Source organism: Gymnoscopelus braueri, assembly GCF_963280865.1.
Source record: "Gymnoscopelus braueri genome assembly, chromosome: 4".
Classification (NCBI taxonomy): Eukaryota; Metazoa; Chordata; class Actinopteri; order Myctophiformes; family Myctophidae; genus Gymnoscopelus; species Gymnoscopelus braueri.
Window position 1 is genome coordinate 50590286 of NC_137605.1, and position 22740 is coordinate 50613025.

The 22740-nt window shown below is 42.8% G+C and overlaps 1 protein-coding gene across 1 annotated transcript in view; it reads right to left on the reverse strand.

Annotated features, from left to right (window-relative positions):
* Nucleotides 1-4395: 4395 nt before the first annotated feature.
* The window catches only part of LOC308083633 (activating signal cointegrator 1 complex subunit 3-like), a 256275-nt gene continuing 237930 nt past the window's right edge, over nt 4396-22740 (reverse strand). The window contains exons 38-42 of the mRNA XM_080425948.1: nt 14124-14275; nt 11548-11704; nt 7046-7246; nt 5824-5999; nt 4396-4945 (exon numbers count right to left, since the gene is read on the reverse strand). Of these exons, the coding sequence (XP_080282074.1) occupies nt 4768-4945; nt 5824-5999; nt 7046-7246; nt 11548-11704; nt 14124-14275 (864 nt within the window). The 3' untranslated portion in view covers nt 4396-4767. The remainder of the gene's footprint in view (nt 4946-5823; nt 6000-7045; nt 7247-11547; nt 11705-14123; nt 14276-22740) is intronic.

Consider the following 22740-nt stretch of genomic DNA (forward strand, 5'->3'; position numbering starts at 1 on the left):
CCTATATGCTACACTCTTTTTTTATTCTATATATTATTTTTCCACTAGGGAAACACACTGAAGTCGACAGACAGTTAAAGCACATGCGGTGCCACTAATAAAGTTTCAGGCTAAATGTCCATTTACATGTACGTCTAATAACGCGCATGGGCAGCAGCATGCAGCAGGGCCACTTAATACTCTCTCCTTCTCCCGTGCTCTCCGTGTTTGTGTGACTGTCGACACGGTGATCTAGTAACAGGATCTAATATGATCTACTACACCCTGCAGGGAGCGAGCAGCAGGACAAAATCACACAGGATCCGCTATGCGCACGGAATGGCTGAGGCTGGTTTAAACCTTTCCTTAAATACACAATTTGCTGCTGATTAGACCTCTGTGGTGGATGGATGGCTGAGGATACTCAAAAAGAAGAGGTCCCAGTCAGAACAGAATCAACAGGGCCTTCCCAGTGGTGGGAAAAGTACTCAAATGTTTTACATACTGTAAAAGTATCAATACTGCAATGTAAGTACTCTGTTACAAGTGAAAGTCCGGAATAAAAAATGTGCTTGAGTAAAAGTACAAAAGTATTGGCATCAAAATGTACCACTAGGCCTACCCCCCAGAATCAAACCCAACGCAGTTCAGTCAATTAAGCCAATTAAATCCTAGATGGGCCTAAAAGTAGGCCCAATTCCAATGCCTGTTCTCTTACTCATATAAAAATAACAGGAATAGGAGACCATGTGCTAAAATGCCAAGTGACAATTTAAGTAAGACATCAATAGTGAATTGAATACACAGGACCACAATGGAAACAAGGCCCAAGGACTTTTTGTGTTATCCTTTTAACAATATTTTGTAAACGTACCTCTATGTACAATCTGCAAACTGTTAACAAAGTATTCAATCAATCAAAAAGGGAGTTTGAAATCATTGTTTGGCTTGGTAAGCATCAAACCAAAGACATAAGGTAGATCATTATATAACTTTAATGAGCCAATTATGGCCTATAGTCTCAGTCTGAAAACTGGTCATTTCTGTGAGACACAAGGCCTTTTTAGAGCATTGGTTCTCAAAGTGGGGTCCGGGGACCCCGAGGGGTCCATGGGGTGGTTCCAGGGGGTCCCCAGCAAAATGTGTTAATATAGCATCACAATCATTTAAACCTTTTATACTTTGGCTATTCAAAAATAGCAGATATACAAGCTCATACCGCGCTATGAGCTTGTAGATCTGCTATTTTTGAAAAATCGTGAACATTTGTGTAAACCTTTGAATATATATATTTTTTAAGCGAACATTTGTAACTCAAATCTTTGCTTCTGGGGGTCCCTGGAACAAAATATTTGAGATGGGGGTCCGTGGCCAAATACATTTTAGGGGTCCTTGGCATGAAAAAGTTTGAGAACCACTGTTTTAGAGTTTCATTCATGTGAAATGAAATGTTGCAGAGTGTTAAAGGATGACTTCACCCATTTTCAACCTATATCTTCATAGAAATCCTCACCAATGCTCATTATAATATGGCACCATTTTTGTCTACTCGGTCTGTGTCTCAGAGGAGGGCTGTGTGTGGACAGATAAGAAACCCGCCTACCAGTGACATCATGAAACGGCAGGCTTTTTATTCCTGGAAAGTTAGCATTGCTATAATGGAAGCCATTGTTCTCGCGATAATAATAATAATAATAATAATATATATTTTTTTGAAATCTTGTTTGAAAAAAATAAATCCTGCCTACGATGATGTCACTGGTTGGCAGGTTTCTGAAGTGTCCACAGCCCTCCTATGAGACACAGAGTATAAAAAACCAGCACCATTTTGTCATGAGCATTTTCAACCTATATGAACCTATAGGTTGAAAATAGGTGAAGTCGTCTTTAACAGTATACATGTGAACATGACTCAGGGTAACAGAGGCGTTATAGGATAGTAACTGGGTAGTGCCTAATATATATGCAGACACTCACTGACACACACAACTTATATTTCTGCAACCACAGGATACAGGTCAGCATGATGACTTGTAACGTTGCCATATTGAAAGTGTATGATGATGCAGCTGTCAGGAATGTCAACTATTTAGTTTCATAGCAGCCTTTACTTCAACCAGAATCACTTACATGGAAATTGTGGTCCATCTTGCATCGATTAAAGGAGTAGTTCACCCCAAAAAAATCTTATTTTCTATCAATTACACACCCCATGAGGCCTTGAATTCATGGAGATTTTTTTGTTTTGGTCGCATCCTTATGCCAAAAAGTTGATGACCGGCGGAGTCTCCGGTAGGAGACTAAAAGAGTGTGCTACTGAGTCTCCTATTGACCGATGACCCGATCATCGAATAATTGGCTCAGAAATGCGACAAAATAAAAAAAAATGAATTCAAGGCTTCATGGGGTGTGTATAATTGATAGAAAATAAGTAATCTTTTGGGTGGACTACTCCTTTAAAACCTGTTAAAAAAGGATTTGTCGGTGGGCAGTAGAAGAAATATTAAGGACAGCAGACACGTGTAAATCCTCTCCGTGAATTTATTTATTGTCACAAAAAAAACTAAAGTTGAGTTGGAACTGGAAGTCACTACTGCAGACCTAGAGAGGAGTTACTAGAGAGAGTGCAGAATGACTGGCACTCAGAACTGAAGAAGAAAAACAACATAGGATTGTGTCTTGCACGGTTGTTTCCAAAACAGCAACAAAAAACACTGGTGCATCTCACCAAATAAAAATAAAAAAATCTAAAAAAAAATCTTTATTTTTTTTTACCATTTCCTATAAACGACAGTATAATTTGTGTGTGTTGCCCAGTCTCGTGCTGTACCTCCGTTATTTGGTCTATATGGCAGTTTGATCAGTTTCTAGGGCAGTGGTTCTTCAACCTTTTCAGGCCGCGATCCCCCACAATAACTGGGGTCCCCAAAATAATCACACGTGAACTGGGCACCCCCCCCAAAATAATCATATTTGAACTGGCGACCCCCCCACCCTGACAAGCTTGGAATTGTAGTTAGAGTTAAGGCATTAGGCTACATTTAATTTGACTCGGTTCCACAGGTACATATTGTGAAAATAGCTGATCTACAAGCTCACAGCGCCTCGCGTTGCAAGGTGTTGTGAGCTTGTAGATCGGCTATATATATTTTTTTGCCTCTTTCTTGTATCATTTGACAATTTGGCCAATGTTTGACCAGTTTTTAAATTGTTGTTTGTTCATTACTTTTGATACAGTAACGGTATTTTTTCTTTTTTTTTCAATTTAAGGTCTTAAAGGTCTTAAAAGTCCTTAAATTGTCACTTCCCTCCCCCGGGGGTCCCGACCCACAGGTTGAGAACCACTGTTTCTAGGAAGTCTTGAAGGTGGCGGAAGGAGAAGATAATATTTCACAAAACAGATGTGACAGTTTGGCACTCCTGAGTGTATGAGCCCCACAGCAGGAACCATGTTTCACACACCTGCACAGAATTCCACTCCCGGCAGCCTAAATAAACTCCATCTTTTCCGTTTGACACAGTGTAAGCCATGTTTTATTCCCCCCCCCCTCTCTCTCTCTCCTAGTCGACACGCAAACATTCTTCTTCTTCTCCTTCTTCATCACCGTCGTCTTCAACGTCTCAATAAAACATCTTATCTGGCTCCACTCTAAAATCAATATGATAAGTAAATCAAACCCATTTATCGTCATGTTTTAGTCAAACCCCGGGCTGCCCGCCCAGGGGATTTCATGGACCTTTCATAGCCGTCCAAAGTTACTTTGAGTGATCTGCGAGTGAGAGGAGGCAAAAATAGATATTTATTGAATTATCAATGGTGATGCAACTTGCTTATAAAGCGTACAGCCTTAGCCATAGATTGGTCACGGTTGTCTTGATCTATGTCCGTCTATCCATCTACTTTCCTTTGCAGGGTTTTCCACGGCATCAGTGGTCGCTCTCTGTAAGAGCGTTAAAGTGCAGTAGAAGAGCCAAGGCAACAAAACCCACCAAATACCAAATCCCTTTGGCGTCGAACACGCATGAGGGGAAAATAATAGCCAGCACTCCGAAGATCTTTCTGGTAGCGTGTATATCATTTAATATACACGCTGAGGAAGGCTTTGACGCCAACACGTGTCCATGTACGCTGTCCGTGCATCTATGAATTCATCCATTAAGACCGGGAACGCATCTCTGTCATTTTTAGATTTCTTTGTCCATTCAAAACATAGTAGATATACAAGCTCATAGCACGGCACTTGTAGATCTGCTATTTTTTTTAAAATCATTGAATATCTATATTTTTTAAAGCGAACATCTGTAACTGTCAAATGTCTATTTGGCCGCCAATCCCCATCAAAATATGTTGTTCCCCCCCAGAAGCAAAGATTTGAGTAAAAAATGTATATATTCAAAGATTTACACAATGCAAGTATAGCCAAAGAATACAAAATAATGGTTATAGCTAAGATCTTAAAATAACACAGATGCGTTCCCAGATCGAATGGGTTAAAAGTACCAGAAGGTACTTTGGAGTGCTGGCTATCACTTTCTCGTTGTGGAATCTTCGTTGAGCCGTTGCACCCGGCAAACTGCATTATAGAGTGGTGCTCGTTTGTTGTGTCTACGTTGAACACACATGATGAACAGTCTCTAGATCTCTCTCGTCATCGCAGCTTGTAGACCTCTCCTCCACCACACCAGTCCCCCCCCCCCACCTTTATCCCTGTGCATGCCTTGCTTGAAGCAGACAGCAGCAGTGTGATCGGGTGGCGGGGGAGCCGACGCCGACGCCTTGTTGTTGTGTCATTTTTTGAGGGACGCCGTGTGGCTCTTGGCGTCCGCCGAGTGGCTCTTGGCGTCCGCCGAGACCTCTGTGTTGACCTGGGCGGCGATGCTGGCGGGGGTGACGTTGAGGTGGATGTCGTACTGCTGGTCCAGACCCAGGTAGCTGTCACTCATCAGGTACAGAGTGTAGATACACCTGCAACAAAAAAAACATCACATGCCAAAAGGGTCTGGAGTAGATTCTCAACCTGTGGACCCCCGGGGCCCACTGGTGGGCCGTGAGGATATTGCAAGTGGGTCCCCAACTAACCCATTAATTAAGACCTGAAGAGGATTCCACAAATGTCTTCAAAATCCTAAAAAAAATCTGAAATACTTATGTTGCTATAATATCAGTGGTGCTCAGACCTTTTCAGGTCAAGGGCCCCCGAAATTATATGTATTTGGTCGCGGACCCCCATCTCAAAATATTATATAATTGTTCCAGGGACCCCCCAGAATCAAAGATTTGAGTTAAAATGTTTCGCTTTAAAAAATATACATAATCAAAAAATTGTCACAGATTTCCAGATTTTTCAAAAATAGCAGATTTTTGTGTGGAACTAAGCGTCCCCTTTAAGCTGTGAGTGTATAGATCGGCTGTTTTTAATCATGTTGAAGATCCGCAGCAGCAGTCTACTGGGAAAGAAAGAAACGGATGCGTTTCGCGGCACGCAGGCCTTCCTCATCGTTACGCGTAGGAGCTAGCTCTGAGGAAGGCCTACGTGCCGAAACGCTCTTCAACATTATTAAAGACTCTTAAACTTCTTCAGAGAGTGCAGATGTTTTCTTCCTAACGTAACTTGTGGAGGGAAAGCAACGCATTTCTATTTGACTTATGTCTTACTTTCGAGTGTTCTCTGGGGTGTAGAAGGAAAAGTAAGGGTGTTTCTATTTGACTTATGTCTTACTTTCGAGTGTTCTCTGGGGTGTAGAAGGAAAAGTAGGGTGTTTCTAGACTTAAGCCTTACTTTCCAGTCTTCTCTGGGGTGTAGAAGGAAAAGTAAGGGTGTTTCTATTTGACATATGTCTTACTTTCCAGTCTTCTCTGGGGTGTAGAAGGCCACGGAGTAGGCGCTCCGGTTGCGCACGTATCCCACCCGTTTGACAGCCAGCAGCTCCCTGCGGTCGACTTCTCCCAGCACCAGGAACCAGCCCTCGTCTTTCGATTTAGGGAACCTGGGGGCCTGGGCCTTACTGTCCTGTTTCCTCTGGAGATATCAAATAAAAATAATCATATCACATAAATACGTCTGAAGAGTGAAGAGTCGTGAGATACTAGGTGAGAGAGGGGTTATGAATAAAAATGAAGTTGTTGCAGCCACGTTGTGTATCATCACCGGGGCGGGTGAGAGATACAAGAAAATCACACCAAGAAAATCACATGTTGCATATGTATAAAGGATGAATATGATATCGTAGCTGTCAAGAAGGTTTCCACCCAACAGAGACAATATGTGTGTGTGTGTGTGTGTGTGTGTGTGTGTGTGTGAGTGTGTGTGTGTGTGTTTGTGCATGTATAGTGCATAAAGTAGTAGGGCTGTCTCTTGATAGTTGATTCATTGATTCATTGATTAGTCGTTTTTTAATGCTTTCTTCCATCTCCTGTAAACTCCGGATGTAACCCTTTAATTCTGCCAGGCTGTAACTTTCAACAGCCAGTAGCCATTTAGCCTGTTCAGCTCTCAACCTCAATAACCTGAAAAGGCTGTTCTCTTTCCATGTCTGCATGCTGCAAATACACATTTTACCCATTTGCTAATTAAATCAACTATCAACTAATCAATTAGTGGAGAATTTCCCATGACTGTTAGTCGACTAAGAATGTCTTCTGTACAGTGTTTCCCAAACAGTGGGTACCCAATGTTATGTGTCGCGAGTAAATATGCCTTTTTTATTATTTCAAAAGATTCCCCCCCCCGCAAAAAAAAAACATGAATTATTTTCATAAATAGAAAAACATAAATTCTAAAGAATTTCATACATTAAAACAATTTATTTTTTTGTTTAAACCCCCAAAATTAAGAAGTAGTGAAAACAACGTGTCGCGATGGGACGCGTTGTGAGCTTAGTTTGGTTCCCCAAGTTTCTCTCGAGCTAAAAACTTTGGGAACCAATGCAATGTGCATTGTGCATCTGTGTGTGCGTGTGTGTGTGTGTGTGTGTGTGTGTGTGTGTGTGTGTGTGTGTGTGTGTGTGTGTGTGTGTGTGTGTGTGTGTGTGTGTGTGTGTGTGTGTCATGTGAAGGCTGGCTGACCCTCTGCTGTCCCATGGTGACTCGTCTCAGGGACACCTGCAGGACGTACTCCTGGTCGGCATGGACGTCCAGCCAGCTCCTCTCCTCCCGGGGACCGCCCCTCGGGACGGGCCGCTCCGTCTGCTCCCGGCTGTCCTCCCACCAGCCCTTCACGCTCAGCCCCACCTCCACCACGGGGAGGTGGCTGAGGAACGACCATGCCTGCAGGAGGAGGAGGGGAAGACATAAGGAGCAGAAGAGGAGAAAGAGGTGAGACACACACATACGAATGGAAATGGTTCCATGGGAACCGTTGAGAGGGAATCGTTAACGCCCTGGCTGCCAAGAACGAGTTATAACGAGTTTTTGAAAAAAAAAGAAAAAAAAAGAACCCAAGATATCATGATCTGAAGATTTGCTGCTCCATTCACTTCTTGTTTAACTTATTACTTAAAAAGGCTGTATCTCGGTAGCCTGGTAAAGCCCCTCCCTCCGGAAAATCTCATTTCCATTTGATTTCAGGAAGGAGTCTGGCATGAAGGCTTTTTGTCGTCGTCCACCAAGTGGACGAGCCTATCAGCGTCCTTAGCCTGGTAAAGCCCCTCCTCGCTCATCGTTCTGTGATTGACAGCGAAAGTTGGCCAATCAGGTGGCGAGTTCGAGTGAACCCGAATGGATCCGAGTGCAGCCGACCAAAATGGAACGGCAGCCATTGTTTTTTGTGTGCTGTTTTCGCCTCTCTTTTAAAACTTCAAAACGCTCTCTAACTTCTTTTTTGAGGCACGGAATTTACTTTTAAGATATCGTTTGGATAGACTTTAGTTGTTTAACTTTAGTTGTTTTAGTTGAGCCTATTTAAAAATAAAAATTCAGAGAACCGGCAGGGGCGGGCGCCGGGCAGTGACACGCATATATCCGAATAAGGCAACCTATTTTGGGCATGGCCGTCTCAAAAGTCCCGTTGCGTCACATTAGTCTGGAGGTGGTAAAAATGCACTGCAGAAGGGAAACACAGCTGATTGGCTGAAGGGGTTGTCAGTCAACGGCATTACTCCCGCCCAACTCCAGCCCACAGCCAAATTGCCGAATGGGCGATCATGCCAGACTCACTCCGGAAATAAATTACAAATGAGATTTCCGGAGGGAGGGTTTACCAGGCTAGTATCTCGGCTCCTGTGTACCTTTTTTTTTACTATGTATTTTTGGCCCAGACATGTTATTTTCAAAGGCAGACAATTAATGTCAACGAGGTCGCGATGACCTCGTTGACATTTTGTGAAACCACACAGTGAAACCCTCAGTGATTAGCAACCATCAGGGGATCGATCATACTGGAGATAAATATTCTGTGACTACTTGAAAAAGGTAAGAACATTTTAACTCTTTGACTGCCAGAGTATTTTCATAAAGTACTCCCCCAGTGCCAGCAGTGCCTGTTTTTTAATTTTTATATTTTGATTTTTTTTCATGAAAATAATTTAAAGACACATAATTTAAAGGCACAGCACAAATCCGCCACTAGAGAGCAGCACATGACAGCTTGATCAGGTCGTTGGGTCACTGTCACCCTTCTTGGGAGATTAGACAGGGAAAAACATGAAAACGGATGTGACGTAGTCCCAGATTGTCTGATCGGCCAAAATTACGATGTGATACACGACGGCGATGACTGATCGTCACCCAGACCATAGATTATAGAAGAGAACCTGTCCGTTTGTCTGTTATACCGTGTGAAAAACCGTTTGTTTACCTATTTTGGACGAAAATGACCGGGGAAAAAAATCAAAAAACGGAAACGGAATCCAGGTCATGAAACCGGATGCAGATGTGGGTGAAGTAAGTGGAACTCGAAAATAACATTGAATATTAAGCAGCATAGCGCAATCAGAGATTAAACAATGAACGCGCATCCAGCGCGTCGAACGCGTCGACGGCCAACTGGACAAAGTAGCACTTGACGCGTTATCGCGTCGTCCGCAGTCAAAGACTTAAAATCGCTGGCAGTGGGCAAACACAGCCAGAAATAAGTCTGGCAGTGAGAGAGTTAAGGAACCGGAATCGTTAAAATCCTAAAGCAGGGGTCTTCAACGTTTTTCAGGCCAAGGACCCGCTAGCTGAGAGAGAGAGATGAAGCAGGGACCCCCCTCTATATTGTATAAAATTGTGTTTCAGATTCAACTTTTTTTTTTACTTGGTCTGCTCTTTTTCCCCTCTACACCTATACCTCTTTGCCCAAAATAACAGATCTACAAGCTCACAACGCCTCGCAGCGTACCCCCCTGTCCTAAAGAATCCCAACCCTAATCGGCACACGTCACCATTGTACGACAAAGTATAAATCGGGCTTATAGGGTTACGAAGTGCGGGAGAAAAAAATAATACAGGGAGAGATGAGGGAGGAGTGGAGAGAGAGAGAGAGAGAGAGAGAGAGAGAGAGAGAGAGAGAGAGAGAGAGAGAGAGAGAGAGAGAGAGACGATCTAAGAGGGAGTTCTTGAGTAAGATGGACAGATCTATCAGCTAAGTCTCTCCTGTTTGATAAAAGCTTGATTCATTCAAATAGACGTTATCCTCTGCTCTTAGGTGGCCCTTAAGCTTTTTCATGGTGAATTTAACATCTGGTTCCAATGGCAACACAACCCCCCCCCCAGACCCCCAAAAAGGGGGGATATACGGCATGAAGCAGAAGGAGGTGAAGGGGGCGAGAGTGAAACAGGGGGAGAGAGAGAGGGAGAGCGCATAGATGCTGGAGCGTGTGTGTGTGTGTGTGTGTGTGTGGGGGTGTGTGTACTTGTCTTTATAAACTTGTGAGGACCAGATGTCCCCACAAATATAGTAAAATTGGAGAACTAGATATTGAGAGGACCATTTTCCTGGTCTGCACATTTAGAAGTTATAGGTTCAAGGCTTAGAGTTAGATTTTTGCAGTAATTTATTTTTAAAAGGCAACAAATGTAAAAATGGCTTTCATAAAATTGCCATCCTAAAATGTTAATGTCCTCACGGGTACAGGAAAACACACCTGCGTGTGTGTGTGAGTGTGTGTGTGTGTGTGTGTGTGTGTGTGTGTGTGTGTGTGTGTGTGCACGCCATTGCACTGGAGGCAGGGAGGGGAAAAGCCTCTCCGTTTCAACCCGGCGAAAAGCTATTTATGTGAGGATTACTCTCCCTGAGCGAATCAGACGGAGACGCTGCTGCACATCTAATTATTTAACCCATTCAATCCGGGAACGCATCTACAACATGTCTTCTAAATCCTAACAGTTTTCTGAAAAAAAAAAAAAAAACGTATGTTGCCATAATATCAGTGGTTCTCAAACTTTTTCATGTCAAGGACCACCCAAAATTATACGTATTTGGCCGCGGACCCCCATCTGAAAATGTTTTGGTTCTAGGGACCCCCCCAAGAACCAAAGATATGAGTCACAAACGTTCCCTTTAAAAATATTATGTATTCATAGATTTGCACAAGTTTTCAAGATTTTTCAAAAATAGCAGATCTACAAGCTCATAGCGCGGCACTCGGTGCCGCGCTATGAGCTTGTAGATCTGCTATATTTGAATAGCCCAAAGTATAAACTAATAGTTATAGCAAAAAAAAAATCTAAAATGACACAGATGCGTTCCCCGGATTGAATGGGTTAATTAGAGTGGCCTCCGCAGCGCGGCGGGCTGGGAGGCCGAGGAGCCAGTGGAGGTGGACCGGGGAGGTGGTGGGGGGAGGGGGGGTGGTGGCGGAAAGAGAAGAGTGAGGGGGGGTAGTGGGGGAGGTGGTGGTGGGGGGACAGACACACTGATTGGGTGAGGCCAACGGGGCCCCGCCGCTGTGCCCGGACACTCTCATTACCGCCGCAATTAGCACTTAGATTGGAGCTGTAATAAACCCTGGCCAGCGCACACATGTAATTGGTGGATCCTGGAGTTATCTGGGACCGCGGCGCCGCCGCGGGCGAGACTGTAGCTCGTGGCTCATCGCATGCGCGCACGGGCACCCCACCCCCCGCCCCCCGCCCCCCCCACACACACACACCCCCCCACTCCAGTGTTGCCAGGTTTTGCGAGAGAAACAAGCAACCATGTCTATGAAAACAAGCCCAGAAGAAGACATGAGCACTTTTAAACCTATATACATCGACTCTTTGAAAAAGCTCACAGCGCGTCGCATCTGCTATTTAAAAAAACATCTTGAAGTCAATATTTATAAGCGACTTTACAGGAAAAACAAGCCCAAAGTCGCTTATAATACGCAGGCCTGGCAACACTGCCCCACACACCCACCCACCAAGGATCTAAATACAGATAATAAATTAATAATCTAATTATTAGATGTGCATGGTGGATATCATTCCTATAGCTGTGTACCGCCACTTTCCTAGTGTGGAACAAGCTTTTATAAGCAAATACTCACTAATACACTTAATATTCCAGACTGGAGGGTCTTTGAGATGATGCGTGAAAGGTAGAAAAACAACGTTGACGTTGGGAAACGGTGGGCTACACGACACTATGTGAAAGGAAGGTTTACCTGGCTGATCTGATTGGGCTGCAGCTCCTGTCCCAGGATGGCAGCAAACGTGCTCTCCCTCCCGTCGCAGGCGGCGATCAGCTCGGGCAGCCCTTCGATTGGTCCGTTGAAGCCTCCGGCCCCGCCCCTCATCGCCCCCTTCTTGTTAGCCCACCGCCTGTGGAGAGTAAGGATGGGACAATAATAGTACAATAATAATAATAGTTATTATCGTTTCTCCTGATAAAAAAACGCTCACAATAATCGTATCGTCGTGAGCTTGTAGATCGTCTATTTTTGGTGAACGTTCTCCCCAGAATAGGGATGCTGGGGATTCAAGTGGTTAACAAAAGTGGAATTTAAAGTTTTAAGCATATTTTGATAATCGCATAATCGTGACATTTTCATATCATCCCATCTGTAGTTATTGGGGGGGGGGGGTCGGGTCATGTGACACCACCCATCTGAACAGAATCCTGCTCCGCCGCTTCCTGCGGCTCGGCGCCACAGGAAGCAGCGCGTCTCGCCTCATCTCTCTGTTACCATTTTTATTGAGTTTGCACAAAATTATTCTTTCACTGCGGGACGCGGCCCAGGACATCCATGTGGTGTTTGCATGAGAGAGAGAACACATAAGGCTGCTTGGAATGTGTGTGTGTGTGTGTGTGTGCGAACTTGTATTACTATACTTATGAGGGCCAAATGCCCCCACAAGTATAGTAGAATTGAGAGAATTTAGAAATAGACAGATTCAGTGTGTGTGTAATGTACTGTATACAGGTTGTGAGGGTTCGTACAGTGTCACTGATGATGCTTGTTGATGACAATAATGTTTGTCTTGACTGTGTCAGTGGGATAAAGCCAGTACACTGAACAGCAGTGTGCCTGGTCCACCGACAACACACTTTTACACAACGCTGCAGTCAGTGTGTTTGTCAATACAGACAGCAGACACCTGGGCCAGCTCCAGGACAGCCCACATCAACAAGATTTCCTTGTCGCTGTCGGGCAGAAACCTCTTATATTCTAACTTTTTGTGTTTTTCCGTAAATTAAAGGTAGGGTAAGTGATATTTTTGGGTTAAAACAAAAAGTATTTTGTTAAAAGGTTAAAGCACTATATTCTGATAGTAATCATTGCTATAGAGTGTTTGTTCAGTAACAGGAGTCTCCCCGTCTCTCCAGCCCTTTAATAAAGAGAAAATACATTTTCTGGTAGGTGTCAAAATCTCAGCCAATCAGGAGAAAGTACCCATTTTTAAGCTTCATTTTTATAGTGTTCCTGTTCAAATTTTGCCTGCTCATTTCTTAGTGTCATCACTTCCAATTTCACTTGTTTAATATATATCCTGATTGAGTTCTCTATCCTGATTGGATAAAATAGGAAATGAAACTGAAACTGAAACGAAAATGCATTTTCTGTTTTATAAAGAGCTGGAGAGACATGGAGACTCCTTATATGGACAGGACACTCTATAGTAACGAGCACTATCAGAACATAGACCCATTTTGCAATTATTTGAATAATTGCAAATCACTTACCCTACCTTTAAGGCCCTACTTGATCATCTACAGTATACAGCGTCACATGAAAGCATCAAAAGTAGCAGATATACAAGCTCCTTTTGAGCTTGTATATCTGTAGATCAGCTACTTTTGCTATTTTCTAATTTTTGAACCGTTACTTATGTGAAAGTAACGGTTTTGGGGACATATGAGGTTTCCACCCCGACAGAGAGACGATTTGAAAACGACATGGGGAGAAAAGCCCCGAATATAAATAAAACATGACGAGGTGTAATTCCTTCTCATTCCAGAAACAGCTGGGCGACGAGGAGGGAGCCAGAGCACTCATCTATTTCAACACAGTGACATCCTCAGTGTTCATTTATCCATTTGTGATGCTGAGAGGGTACAAATGTACGCTTTCTGTACTCATTTCTTTTTAAAGATATTTTTGGGGGCTTTTCTGCCTTTATTGATAGTACATAGTGGAGATAGACAGGAAACGGGGGGAGACAAGGCCGGACTGGGACCAAAATTCAGCCCTGGCATTTTGGCCCAGACCGGCCCACCACAACCGGCGCGCAGATAGCAGATACTCTACCGCCGCACTCTACACGTCGAGGCACATACAAACGCACGTCCTTAATACCACCACTTTTACTGAAAAGCATCCCAGCCCAAACATTACAGTAACTAATAAGTGGACCGCGCAACCCGGAAATGACTGTAATAAATCCTAAAACAGGAGCAAAAATATTTTTTCCCAAGAAAAATATTTATTAAAAAAGAAAAATTGCCCACTGGCCCAGCGGCCCACCAGGCATATGCCCGGTATGCCAAATGGCCAGTCCGCCCCTGGGGGGAGAGAGAGACAGGGAGTGACACGCAGCAAAGGTTTCGGATTCGAACCTGCAACATGCTGCATTAGAGCCTATTATGTGGCTTAATAATTAACGTACACTACCCAATTAAACTACTCTGTTTTTATTGTCGTTGTTTTTGTGTGGCCCCCAAGAAGACCATAGCGACTACTTTGTGGAAGTTAATGGGGATCAAAAAAAATAATATATATATATAGGTGCTGCTGCTCACCTGAACAGGTAGAGCTCTTGCTGTTCGATGTTGGGCAGCGTCAGCAAGGAGGAGTCGCTGAGCCACCTGCCCTGGACGAGCATCTGCACCAGGTTGCAGATGCCCAGGGCCGTCACCAGCCAGCCCTCGTTGGCAGCCACGTCCAGCATGGCCTGGAGGACACACAGAGAGGAGGAAGGACGCATACCGTTTAATTCACCTTTCTGATGCAAGTGTAGCAGCACTCAGAGCCTCTGCCTGATGATCAAAAGCCTAATATTTTGCCAAACCATTTCCCCAAACTGTATCCATAAAGCCTGGAACAGAAGAAAACATGCAACTTATGCATAGTGGCACTGTGATGGATCATACAAACTTGTTCTTACTCCTAAGCTTTGAGTTCAACATCCACATCATCCAGCATTTAAGCTCTCTATATTGGCCATGTATGAATGCTGTCCATGTATAGGATAGCCGAAACGATTGTAACTTAAGGCATATGGAGAAATAAAATAAACTTTGATCCCCGTCATTCTGAGTGCAACTCTTTCGCCATCAACGCTGTCAATGTTTGTTATGTTTTATGAGAACAACGCAACCAGCAGAGTCAGAGCGTGGTGGTAACAAAAAGCCAGATCAGATCCCCATAGATTTCCATTATAAAATGAAAGTTAAAAGATTTCAAAAAGTATAAAACATAATTATGTGAACAAAAGTGGCTGTGTGCACAAAGTGGCTGTGTGGCTGTGTGCACAAAGAATATGGAACCGTAAATACATGAGACATGATATTCACCAGCCAACACGCTGCGTGTACGCACACACACGCACACGCACACGCACAGACAGCGATCTCTCCGGTAAGGTCAGAGTTGGCAAAGCTCAGCTGCACTCTAACAAACTTAATTAATGTAAAAGTCATTTCCAGACAGTAAGTATGACTAAAAAGGACCTTGAGTGCACAGGCAAGCACCCGGCGGAGTTAATCAAAATGCTAATGCAGTACAAATTAGAGGAGTGATTAACATTTCACAGTAGCCGCTCAAAGGAAAATTTATGACAGAATATGGCCGATGTCACAACGGTGCCGGGGGTCCAGTGGAGAGGGGGGTCCAGTGGAGAGGGGGGTCCAGTGGAGAGGGGCCTGAAGTGACGAGGAGGACAGTGGGTTCATTCATCTGAAACGCTCTCATAGGAAGAGAGGTAAAACAGCTATTGAAACTAATGCATTTAATCTATCTAAATAAGCAGTTCACACATTTTCACGATTTTTCAACAAATGTTCAAAAATAGCAGATGTACAAGCTTGCAGCTGTAAGCTTGTTTATCTGCTATTTTTTGAATAGTCAACGCAAAAAATCTAAAATGACACAGAGGCTTTCCCGGTTATAATGGGTTTAATCGATTATGGAAATGAATCAATTTAGAAAATAAACAAATTTTGGGCTGGGACTTCTTTCCTTTCTTTCAAAAATAGGGAAAATAGCAGATCTACAAGCTCACAATGCACCACAATCGGACGTGTTGAGAGATCGATAAAATTAGGCTTAAGTGGTTAATCGGACTAATTGATTTAGTCAATAAAAAATCCATTTGAAACATTTTTATGTTGATTTGTTGATATATATAAAAGACACTTCAAAGATTATTTGATTAGTCGATTCATAAAAAAAAAGACACAACATTTTTTATTATCGATAGTTGCTGCCCATCTTCTATGTCCATGGATGGGATGTTTTTTTTTCTTTCTACGTGGCATTGTTCCACATTTCCGAAGGCTGTACAGTATATATATCACTACTATCCTTGTTTTATTTTCAGGTATTTCAAGTATTAACCACAAGCGTATCCTGACAGACTGACATCTGTGCAATTTGGAACAGGACACACCACAGGTTTTGAATCTAGGTTCATGAGAGAGCCAGGGGTCATGGAATCTACGCAAAAGGAAAAAGGGTAATCTTTCACTTTGCACAAAAATGACAGCCACAAGCGGCCATTTGGGGTTTCTAGATAGTTGAGATTTTAACCCATTAAAACCGGGAAAGCATCTGTGTAATTTCAGATTTTAGCTATATATATATATATAGCACATTGGTTGGCTATTAAAAAATAGCAGATATACAAGCTTGTAGATCAGCTATTTTTGAAAAAAGTTACAATTTGTGACAAATCTTTGAATATATTTTTTGAGAGCGAACATTTTGAACTCAAATATTTGCTTCTCGGGGTCCCTGGAACAACATATTTTTAGATGGGGGTCCGCGGCCAAATACATGTAATTTTGGTGGCCCTTGACATGAAAAAGCTTGAGCACCACTGATATAGCAACATACGTTTTTTTCAGAAAACCTTTAGGATTTAGAAGACATTTATAGAATCGGCTACAGGTCTTAATAGGTTAACAGATTAAGGGGTCAAGAACTGCACAGCTATTTTCGAGGATTATGTTTGAACGTGAGAACGTGTGAGAACGTTTCCATATCGATCAACATAAATAGTTTCACTGACAAGTGGTGTAGTTAGGTGTGATGTGCATCTAGCTTTGTATTGACATTATCGTGTGGTCTTATCAGTCAAAGAGGAAGATGTTCTGGTGTTCTTTGATGGAGTTTGAAAAGGAATATCTCATGTCCAGATGCCTGGCGTTACAACAACAGTGATCCATTACACAAAGGTACCACCGAGAGCATCCCGAAACGCATGGCTGCATCACTGCCTGGTATTTGGAACTGTACTCGCCTCATCAGCTGTGGAACAACACAGCTGATGAGTTGTTGAGGGGTCGTGCATAAAGCTTAGCGCAGTGGTCCTCAAAGTGGGGGTCCAGGGACCGCCAGGGGTCCTCGAGGGGGTCCCCATAGGCAGCTAATTATTAGGAGCCAAATGGACCCGTACAGGTCTGAGAGTGTACAAATGGAACCAAATGGGTTCATTTGTACACTCTCAGGTCAGTGACCTCTAATGCGTAGCAAACTGGGGGTCCTTGAAAAGTTTGAGAACTACTGGATGTACGATATATCCTCCACCCAGGATATATGGTTGCTGTGAAATGCAGTGGTGTAAAGTAACTACGTACATTTACTCAAGTACTGTACTTGAGTACAATTTTGAGGTATTTTTTACTTTAGTGGAGTATTTCCAATTTTCTGTACTTTTACTTCTACTCCACTACATCTCAGAGGCAAATATTATACTTTTATTCCACTGCAATTATTTGAAAACTTTAGTTACTAGTTACTTTGTAGATTATTATTACAAACATACGTTAACCACTTCAGCCCTCTATTACATTTCGCCCATTTGAAAATAGCCGATCTACAAGCTCACGATGCGTCGCGATCTACTTTAGGTACTTTAAGTACATTTTGATACCGATACTTTTGTACTTTCACTGAAGTACATTTTTAATTCCAGACTTTTACTTGTATTTCTACATTGCAGTATTGATACTTTTACTTAAGTAAAAATGTTTTGTACTTTTCCCACCACTGGTGAAATGAACATAATATATAGTGAACAGCATGTGGTCAGTAGGTCCACTGCAGTGTATGTAGTGTGGTATATGTAGAGAAATGAACATCACAAAGTGAACAGCAGTGTCCAGTCAGTCCACTGCAACGAGGAGGGGAGCAGGAAACCAGAGACATAAACACATGGAAGACGTACCATGCACAATCACTCCCAGATACACAGCATGGACTGGCTCTCTCTCTCACACACACACACACACACACACACACACACACACACACACACACACACACACACACACACACACACACACACACACACACACACACACACACACACACACACACACACACACACACACACACTAAATGATGCACATGTACTGTACTGTAGGTACAAACCACATCTGTAAAACATGCAGACACAATGATGCATACACGCAAGCAATGCATGCATATACACTCACACACACGCGCGATGATGCACATGTACTGGTACAAGACACATGCATCAAACGTGCGCACGCACACACACACACACACACACACACACACGCTCCTGCAGCGCACCCACCCACTCACTGGCGTAGTTACGGACAATGGCTCACAGGCCTCGCACGGGTCTGCAAGCCATTGTCGGTACAAAAAACCTCTCTCACAGCAGAACCTTGCCAACAACCAAACGCTAACTAGCCCTTCACGCAGGCACACACTGTGGCCACACAGAAGCACCTGATATTCAGCCATGAACAATGTCTAGCAGACCCCGTGGCTGTGGGTCGGTTGCTTAGACAGCCTCGGTTTAGTAGGGGGAGAGAGAGAGGGAGGACGCACGGTTGTTAAGGGCAACCTTCTGAGCGCTGTCCTTTTTTTTTTTCTTATTTTTTTTTTTATGAGGCAAGCGAGCAGGTTGAGCTGCAAATCATTCCCACATCTCCCCGGCGCTGCTGACCCGCTCACCGCTTATTTTACACACAGCCACGCAAGTGAAATCCTGAGTGTTAATTTAACCGCGAGAGTGTATACAAAAAGGAACCAAAATTGGTTTGGAACTCCGAGAGTGTGCAAACGGAACCAAATGGATCGGAGTTAAAATGTTGTAAACACATTTCACTGTGTGCACACTGTCTTCCACTGTGCATGTATGTTAGTGAGTGAATGCAAGTGTGTACGTATGCTTTTGTTGACAGGCTGATCTTGAAACCTGCAAGGCAGGCACCTCCGAAGGTGCCTACGGTATAAACACCAGCTGCAGGGTCTTCAGCTGGGAGCCATCCTGCCCGGGTGTTTTCGGCCTTTGCTCACCAGGAGCTTCGCAATGCGACGTCAGCTTGTAGATTAGATTCAAGACGTTTTTATTTGTCGCTGACTCATACAGGTACTAGCAGCACGACAAAGTATAACATAGTGTTTAGTGGTTAACCCATTAAGACCTGGGACGCATCTGTGTCACTTTTTTTATTTGAGCTAAAAAGCATTATTTTACACTTTGGCTATTCAAAAATAGCAGATCTACAAGCTCATAGCGCGGCACCGAGTGCCTGAGCTTGTAGATCTGCTATTTTTGAGAAATCGTGAAAATGTGTGAAAATCTTTGAATATATAATATTTTAAAGCAAACACTTTTAACTAAAATCTTTGCTCCTGGGGGTCCCTGGAACTAAATGTTTTGAGATGGGGGTCCGTGGCCAAATACATATAATTTTGGGGTCCCTTGACATGAAAACGTTTGAGAACCACTGACATAGTAACATACGTTTTTAAAACAGACATTTTGAAGAATCGGCTTCAGGTCTTCAGACTAATCAATTTACTAATTAGTCAATTACAGTATAATAAATCCATACAAATTGTTACTTGATATATGAAAAAAAAAAGAAAAGAAAAATGCTTTCGATATAGTTGCAGCCCCAGAAGAGAGTGAATTCATATGCTAACGTATACTACAGTACGGGCGTTTGCGTGTAAGCGTAGGGGTGAGTGAGATGTATATTCCTCGCCATCCTCACTTCATCATTGTTACCGGAGCTTCAACCGTTTCTCATTTCTCATATTGCTCAAGTACATATAAGTTTGTGTTTTCATTTCCCCCGGTGTGGTTCAGTGCTGTGGTACTGAGCAGCATCCCCCCTTCCCCTCTTCACAAGCACTTGGCTTGTGTCTAGAACTCCCCAAAGGATTCCACATTACAACACAAACACTCAATACAATGACAAATCTCGGTGGAAAAACATACCGACAAATTCAATTTGAAATGATTGCCGTTGACATGTCTTTTCTTTCATCGCGACAAAGGCTTTTTTTTTTGTCCACCCCCCGCTGCTTTTGTGGGTTTGCAAATGCAGATCATCTGGTTTTTGGGGTCCCTGTCATCTCTACTGAACAACTACTGAAGTAAAAGTAGCAATGCCACCATTTAGAAATACTATGTTACAAGTTAAAAACCCCAAAACCCACAGTTGCCTTGAGATGGACCCCACTTGGGGAAAAGAAAGAGGGGCAGCAGACCAAGGAACACCTGGTGAAGTGACAGTGATGATGGAGCTGAAGGACATTGGTCTTTTCCTGGGACCAAGCACTGGCAAACGCCCCACACAGGGTTCAGTGGCAGTGTACGTTCGCGGCCTTATATGCCCCAAACTGTGACGAAGAGGATAGGGTTGCTGTCGGGGCAGAAACTTCTTATCTCCATATATTAACTTTTTTTTTTCTTTTTTTCGTGAATTAATGCCATGCAGTCTTTTGTTTGTCTGAGTGTTGTTATCCAACAACAACTTCAAAGGTACAGGAAAATCGCTGTTTTTGCTGGCAAGGGGACGGTAATTAATTAATTAATTCTGTGGCAGTGAAAGAGTTAACCACTTCAGTCCTATATACTGTACACTGCTCAAAATAATTAAGGGAACACTTTGATCCCTTAATTCTTTTGAGCAGTTTTTGTTAGCAGTATGTACACAGTTCATGAAAACTCAAAATAATGAAGGGATCAAAGTGTGTACATTTCTTTGAGCAGTATACATTTCGGCCATTTGAAAATAGCTGATCTACAAGCTCACAATGCGTCGCGGTGCGACGCATTGTGAGCTTGTAGATCTGCTATTTTCAAAAGATTTTTAGACATTTGAAAACTTGTGAAACGGGACATGCATAATGACTACTTTCTACTTTTGGCACTTTAAGTACATTTTGATACCAAAACTTTTACTCAAGTACATTTTTAATTCCGGACTTTTACTTTTACTACATTGCAGTATTGATACTTCTACTTTGAGTACTTTTTCCCACCACTGCTTATACCTAGTTAGCCTACCGGTGTTGCACACCGAAGATGGCAGATTTAGCAGCGTTGTGAGCTTGTAGATCACCATTTATGGTGCATGACACGATGTGCAAACTGGTATATAAATCAGGGATGAGTTTGTGGCGTTGTTGTTGTGGGATGTGAGCGACTGCTCTCCCTCAGGTCTCGGAGGTGCTCTGTCTCTACACAGATTTACAGGCTGTGTGCTTAGTCAGCAGGCATCAGAGGAAATTCAACCACTTTATGATGCATGACTTCAACATAAAGAACCAAATGGAAAAAAAAGGAAAAAGAAAACTGCACCAAAAAAAAAGAGAGAGGAAACTGAGAGGATTTTGTGTTAAGTGTGAAAAGGGAATTAACCACATAAAGCCTATGTTCTTTAGTTGACCAGGGTCCTTAGGGCTCAATACTTGGTTCAGCTCCTTTTTTCACCCCTCTACACCAATTCTCTTTACCGAAAATAGCAGATCTACAAGCTCACACAGCGTCAGGTTGTGATGCTTTGTGAGCTTGTACTGTAGATCTATTGTTGCAGAATGTTTGCCACAGAATACGTATGTAGTACGTCATATGTAGTAGTATGACATATGTAGGGTTCAAAGTGATTAATCCTGAGAGTATTCTATGGAAGAATATATAAGAAGTTAAAGTAATACAATGCAGGTCCACAAATAACGATTTTTAGCAGCCTCTGCTGGTCATTACCGTCACTGCAGGTCGTTCGTTTATTTCTGCAACCCAGCATTCCATTTGTTTTCACCGGAAGACGGAAGCCTTTCAAAAAGCGTTCTTTTAATTGTTTTATACTATCTGTGGATCGTTTCTCTTAGCCAGTGGAGCTTTCGTTACCGTGAGCTGTGTTTTCTTTTGCTGTTGTTTTTCGATCTTCAAATCCTACAATCTCTTAAAAACAGCGTGAGATTCCTTTTTGTTATTAGCGCGGTAGTTCCTGGCCAAACAGGAAACCGGTGCGGTAGTTCCTGGCCAAACAGGAAACCGGTGCGGTAGTTCCTGGCCAAACAGGAAACCGGTGCATTTCCGTTTCCGTTTTCCGGACGGATGACGTCATTTTCGCGGGAATGACTACCCTAGCCAAAGTTTCAATAGAAAATAGTTTATAAAAGGCTTTTGGGGGTGAAATTCATGGATTGGGTGTTGTGAAACATTTGCCACTCACAAAAGATATACAATTTAACTTTAGTTTTGTTGAAAAAGTTACCTAGTATAACTTTAACCGCCTTATTTTCGAAAAGGTTTAGATTTTCAACGAATTTCCAACATGACATGGCCAAAATAGGCATGCGAGGCGAGTGTTAAAGTGCTTAACCCATTAAAATTTGGGAACGTATCTTTGAAAAATCATGAAAATGTGTGCCAATCTTGGAATAAACATATTTTTAAACATTTGTAAAATATTTTGCTCCAGGGACCCCCAGAAGCAAAGATTTGAGTTAAAATGTTCGCTTAAAAAAAAATACACTCGCGTACAGTATATCGGCTATTTTTGAATAGCCAAAGAAATCTAAAATGACAGAGATACGTTCCCGGATTGAATGGCTTAAAGTAAAGGCAAATGCAGAAAACGGTTTAATCCGAAAGAAAGTACATTTTGGAAAAGGCAATCTCATATTGGGTATTTTGACTTTTCCCTACATATTTCATCTCTCTCACTGGCTATACATCTTATTATAGTCTCGGTGCTAATCGATTTGTATGCAGAACGTGGAGCATCGCTATGTCTCTCTTGTCTCCTCTCTATAGCTCTGGGGGTAACGCATGATAGCGTTGTTCTTCCTTTCCGTTTTGGGAATGACAGTGATACCGCGTGACACCTGGAAATGCGTTCAGAAGCTCGGCTTCCA